This window comes from Mauremys mutica, chromosome 14, assembly GCF_020497125.1.
Source record: "Mauremys mutica isolate MM-2020 ecotype Southern chromosome 14, ASM2049712v1, whole genome shotgun sequence".
Taxonomy (NCBI): Eukaryota; Metazoa; Chordata; order Testudines; family Geoemydidae; genus Mauremys; species Mauremys mutica.
The window spans coordinates 43,543,825-43,549,824 of record NC_059085.1 but is presented as its reverse complement, the minus strand read 5'-3'; the positions used below and the strand labels follow the sequence as shown (position 1 = coordinate 43,549,824).

The 6,000-nt window shown below is 59.1% G+C and overlaps 1 protein-coding gene across 7 annotated transcripts in view; it reads right to left on the bottom strand.

The window, feature by feature from the left end:
* Positions 1-643: 643 nt before the first annotated feature.
* SPIRE2 (spire type actin nucleation factor 2) overlaps positions 644-6,000 on the bottom strand; it is a 59,221-nt gene continuing 53,864 nt past the window's right edge. For all 7 annotated transcript variants that reach the window (XM_044987249.1, XM_044987252.1, XM_044987251.1 and 4 more), the window contains one exon: positions 644-3,381. In XM_044987249.1, coding sequence (XP_044843184.1) covers positions 3,168-3,381 — 214 coding nt within the window. In that variant the 3' untranslated portion in view covers positions 644-3,167. The remainder of the gene's footprint in view (positions 3,382-6,000) is intronic.

The window sequence follows — 6,000 nt, the reverse complement described above, 5'->3', positions numbered from 1 at the left end:
GCTGCCCTGGATGCCAACTGCAGGGTCCTTTCCTCACAAGTCCCCCGTCCCCATTTCATCGCTCTCGGTAGCTCGGTGCAGCTACTACTCCTGAGGACATTCTGCGCCAAAACATTCCAAATTCTGCGCACAATATTTTAAAATTCGGCAAGTTTTATTTGTCAATAAACAAATGCAGAGGCTCCAGCATGGCAATGGGGCGCACAGGCCAGTGACTTGTGGAAGGTGGAAGATCACCCTGCAGCCCCCCACACCCAGGACACAGACTCAGCGCTGAGGCTGCACCCGACCCTGACACAGCACAAGGCCTGGGCTTGCCTCAGAAACATCCTGGGGCAGGCAGCTCAACCAGGCAGGATCCAAGTGTGAAGGGGCTCAGTGTGGGGGGGATCCAGGTGTGTGATGAGAGAATTCTGAGTGGGACAATCTGGGTGCAGGCAGCTAAGTGGGGGGTCTAGGTGGGGGGGGATCTGGATGCACAGAGGCTCGTTGGGGTTGGGGGTTCCAGGTGCAGCAGCAATTGGACTCTGCAGGGGCTTCCAGGTGAAGGTGGTTGGGGCTCAGCAGAGCGGTCTGGGGGCTCAGGGTGGTGCGGGGGGTGGGGCGTCAGGGTGGGGGTTTGAGTGTATGGAGCTCAGTGTGGGGCGGTCTGGAGGCAGGGGTGGGGGTCTGGAGGCAGGGGGTCTGGGTGCAGGAGGGCTCCAGATGCAGGGGTTGAGGTTCAGTGGGGTGGGGTGAGGCTTGGCAGCGGTGTCCGGGTAGGGGAGTTCCGGATGCACAGGAGCTGGGTGGATGGGGAGCAGCTCCCCATATAGTGACCCCTCCCCCCCAGCTGAGGCACGATGGAGGAAGGAAGCAGAGGAGGATGTTGAGCTTCCTGCAGCTGGGGGAGGTTTCTGGGGGTGGTCTGATAACTCCAGACACTGCTTGCAGGGAAGAGGAAGTCCTGTCCTTTCCTGCCTCCAGCCCAGCCAGGAGTAGCAGCTGATCCCAGCTCAAGGTAGGAGCCACTGGCTGGGGTGTCCCCAGCCCCCTGGTGATTTACCTCTCCGCTGGCTGCTCCGGGTGCCTGAAACGATGTATCTGCTCTGCTAGGGACTGGTGCGTGACTGCTCTTGCAGCTTCCCTTTGTTTCCCTGATAGAAAGTCATTTTTCTGCACGAAAGCAAAGAAATCTGCGGGGAATATTAAGTCTGCGCACGCACAGAGGCGCAAAAATTCCCCCAGGAGTAAGCTACAGCAGTGTTTGGGTTGGCCTCCCTCCACCCATAGCTACCCCGCCAGCTTCCCCACTTACCCAGCCCAGGAATCAGTATGTGCCAACAAAGCATTATGAAACAGCCACTGCAGCTCAAAATAGGGATTTATTAGTATGGGAGCAATCATATGTACAAGAGCAACCATGCCAGTCCAGGTGCACGTTATTTACAATGTACATTTCATCTGTACAGGATGGGCTGTGTACAAAACATTGGCCGATGGCTCAGCCATGGACAGGACACGTGGGCGGGGTCACCCTCATTCGCACATGCCTGTCAACGCTGACACGGGCAGGAGGATGAGTTATTGCAGACAGTGGGCAGGATGATAAGGCATTGTCATTGTTATGTGTCAGCAAAATGTGGCCGAGTCAAAACAGGGAGAAGCGAGCGGGCTGGCGCCAACCCAGGCTAACCTCAGAAAGCAGCGCCCATGGGCAGCGGAGCACCACGGGTTTCTGCCAGGATGGTATCTTCAGCGTGGAGAGGGGCTGCTAGGTCGTGGAGTCTGCAGGAGCGTTCCCCCTTGCTTCCCCTGTCACACACTGTGCAGTTTCCCAGGGAGGATGAACCTTCCCCAAATGCTGCCAGCTCCCATCCAGGCCTGGTTTGCCAAAGCTCAGTCGCTTCGTGCTGTATGCAGAGATCCACTGGCAATTATTTACTTGATTTATGAGCACGAGCCAGTTGCCGGTCTGAGGCCTGATCTACAGTGCTAAGTTTTGCGGCAGCTGTGTTGGTTAGGAGTGTGAAAAGTCACTCTCCCACCTGACCTCGCTAGGCTGGCTAAGGCCCCAGTGTAGACAGTCATACCAGCAAAAGGGGGCGTTTGGCCACCCTCACAAGGCTCAGCCCCCACTCTGGCTCCCAGGACAGGCCTCGGGCCATCACAAGCACCATGCCCTGGATTCAAACACAGGGCCTAAGACCCAGCCAGTGCTTCTAGCCAGCCCATTATGCTTTCCGTGGGAACTAAGCCCCACCGGGGGCCCCCAGCCCAGGCAGCCGTTGACACCACGGGATGAGCTGGAGGGGAAAGGTGCCGGGCTGGGCGGGCTGAGGAGGGCATCTACAGCCTGCGTCCCTGATCCCAATGGCAGGGCTCTGGCCACATGGCAGAACCAGCACGTTGCCCTGTGCTAGCCAGCAGCACACACTGGCCCAGGAGCCTCAGCCCAGCGCTAGGACTCCGTTCCTTCCAGGCGAGTCAGAAGCAATGTAAACAGAAGAGTCTGAACAGTTCCTCCTCCAACACGTTCCGGACAGATCGCCCCAGCCTGCTCCGGGGCCCTGAGGAACCGGGCAGGACCAGCTGCCCAGGGGGGAAGGAATGAAACACGCCAGGACCTGCTCCGACAGATCTGAGAGAAGCTGGGCTCTGAGTCACATCCTGGGCCCTGCCCATCCTCAGCCAGAGCAAGGGACTGGGCCCTTCTGCTCTCCCATGGGGAGACCCCGAGCTCCCTGCTGTGCAACACGTGGCCTCAGACACGCGCCGCAGCCTGAGAGTCCCGCTGGCTGACGTGCCATCTCGCTGGTCACTGATGGCTATAAATATAGAGCTGTATAGAGATGATCTACGTACATACACACACCTCCACTAGCAGGGCATCGCAATGGAGGTCGAAGAGCGGCACGAGCGGTCAGGCTGGGGGTAAGCAGCGGTGTTTGCAGCACGCCAGGGAAGGATGGTGGCAATTTTTAGGCAGCAGGGTCATCTGGAAGCCATCTTGGTTTGGTTCTTGCGCACGAATGTTGGTGGGGGTGGGAGGTGATGCCCAGAGAGTCCCAGCTCCTTGGAGAGCCAATTTCTGCAAAGGTGCTAACACTGCGGAGTTGCTTGTGAGCCTGGCTCCTGGTGCCTGTGAAGCTACCAGGGCCAGGCCTGGAGGGCGGCAGTGGAGTCCTTCACTGGGCTTTGGCAATGTGGGTGGGCTGGATGAAGAGGGATTGCGTCTTCCTGCCCTTGCGCGGCGTGGCGTTCAGGATGGCCATGCTCTTCCGGCTTGAGCTGATGACATCGGTCACGAAGCTGGTGCAGTCACTGCAGATGTCCTTCAAGATGGAGCCGTGGGCATAGATGTGGGGGAACTCCTCTTCCACCCTCCGCCAGTGCAGAGAGCTGCAAGACACAACCATGAGAAGCAGCCGTCCACTTGGAAATACCTCCCTGCTCTGTGCAAGGACCCAGAGCCCCCCCAGCCCAGGGGACTGTCAAGCCTGTGATTTGCATTCTCCAGTGCTGGGGACGACGCCCCCTCATAGCCTTGCCAGAGATCAGCCACGGAGAGAGAAAGGGGCGGGAGGGGAGGACAGAACTCTGGGGCCACATGCTGCTCCTGAGGGCATTCTGCGCCAACAAATCCTGCGCCAACAAATCCTGCGCCAACAAATCCTGCGCCAACAAATTACAAATTCTGCACACAATATTTTAAAATTCTGCAAATTTGATTTGTCAAATAAGTGTGGAGGCTCCAGCCTAGCAGTGGAGAGCACAGGCCACTGGCTACACAGAGGTGGGAGATCACTGTGCAGCTCCTCCCCAGGCCGCAGCGATGCTGCTGCACCCAGCCCTGACACAGCGCAAGGACCGGGTCTGCCTCAGAAACCCCCCAGGGCTCTGCCCCTCTGTGCCAGGTGCACCACGTGTGGACAGGCAGGCTCAGGAAGGCAGGATCCAAGTGTGGAGGGGTTCAGTGTGGGGGGGATCCAGATGTGGGTTGAGAGGGTTCTGTGTGGGGCAATCTGGGTGTGGGCGGCTCAGTGGGGGATCTGGATGTACAGGGGCTTGTTGGTGATTCTGGGTGCAACAGTAATGGGAATCTGCAAGGGGGTCCAGGTGAAGGTGGTTGGGGCTCAGCAGAAGGGGTCTGGGTGTAGCGGACTCATGGGGGGGTCCAGATGCTGGGGGAGTGGGGCTCAGTGGGATGTGGATCCAGGTGCAGCTGACTGGGGTTCAGTGGGGTGGGGGTGCAGGTGGCTCTGCGGGGTGGTCCAGGTACAGGGGGGTGGGGCTCATCAGGGGGATTCTGAATGCGGGAGGGGAGGGAGGATTGGCGGGAGAGTCTGGGCATGAGGGGGTCTGGATGCACAGGGGTTGGGCAGATGGGGGAGCAGCTCCCTGTACAGGGATCCCTCCCCCTGCAGCTGAGGAGTGATGGCTGCAGGAAGTGGGGGAGGGAGGAAAGAGTTTGCAGAGTTTCCTGCAGCTGGGGGAGAAATCTGGGGGTGGGTCTGAACCAGCCCTGGATGCCGTGCAGGGGAAGAAGTCGTCCCCAGCCCAGCCAGGACTAGCAGCTGAGCCTGGCACAGGGTAGGGAGCAGGATTTTCCCCAGTCCCGCTTCCTACCCCACTGTGATTTACCTCTGCTGGCTGCCCTGGGCACCCAAAACAAACTGCTGGGGGGGTCACATGACCGCTCTTGTGGTTTCCCCTTGCTTCCCCGTCACAAAGTCATTTTTCTGCAGGGAAGCAGAGCAATTTGCGGGGGACATATATTCTGCATATGCGCAGTGGCGCAGAACTCCCCCAGGAGTAACATGCAAGGGAAGCTGGAGATGGATCCATCAAATCAGACCGCACAGGAACAGCCACAGAGGTAGGATGAAAACCAGGAGGGCCCGGAGCCATGAAAGCTCAGGGAGCACATCACGGCACACAGGAGCGTAAAGCATCCTGAAGGTCTCGGAAGTGTGGCATGGAATACAGCCCTTGGACTTAGCCAGGAGTTGGTGGCTGGAGATGTTGGTGGGAGTGGGTTTGGTGGAGTGGAGAAGCTGCAGTTGGACTAGAGGGTCCAGGAAGGAGCTAGAGGAGAGACTGAAGACAATGGCTGTAGCCAGCAGGATCACTGAGCCTGGAGGGGATGGGGAGGTGGGTGGGTTTGACAAGGGAGGAGACCAGAGCATGTCTGATTTTGGGGGAGGAGCCTGAACAGTGGTGGGCCTTGACAGGTTGGAGATCATGGAAGGGTGGGTTGGAGACAGTGAGTGACACTGCAGGGGGTGAGGAGGGAGCTCAGCTCCTGAGAGATGAGAGGGAACAGCACCTGGCGAGCCCAGGGCGGGCAGCAGCCAAGCCAGGGCGGAAGGTCACACTAGGAGGTGAGAGTCGGGGGTGCTCAGGGATTTACTGGTGGGGGGCGAAGTTGCCAAGGAGGGCCCGGGGGCTGTGAGGGAAGGCAGAGGGGAGCCAGGTGTCGAAGTCAGAGAGGAAGCCTACCCAAGGAGGGGTCAGGGAGATGGTAGGGGACAGCTGCACAGCAGAGAAGACACTAGCCCAGGGAGGAGAGGTGACGATGGTGCTCCCCACTCTGGTTTGTCTCGTGCCCTGCCCAGGGTGCATGGAGCTCTGCAACCACCGCAACGCTCTGCACAGGAACCGCCAGGAAACAAAGAGCTGGGTTTGGCTGGAGAAGGGCCAGCCCAAGACACCCCACCTCTGCCAAAGGGCCATTTTCAGATGTCCGTGGGATCTGGAGAGGGATGCCCGGCTCTCTACGGCCTGCGGTGCCCATCAGGGGAAAGACTAACGGTTGGCTTTGTCCCAGTCCGTCCTGTCCCCCACCCCACCCTGCCGCCAGCAGCGAATGCACCACGGCTTTAGCACTGGGTGCTGCTAGCACAGACACTTACATCACCCAGGGGCCTGATCCTGCATTCCTCACATCCCCCATGGCTTCAGCCAATGCAGCCTCAGGCCTCTAGGTCACCCTGCCTCTGTCTCTCCTGATATCTGGCC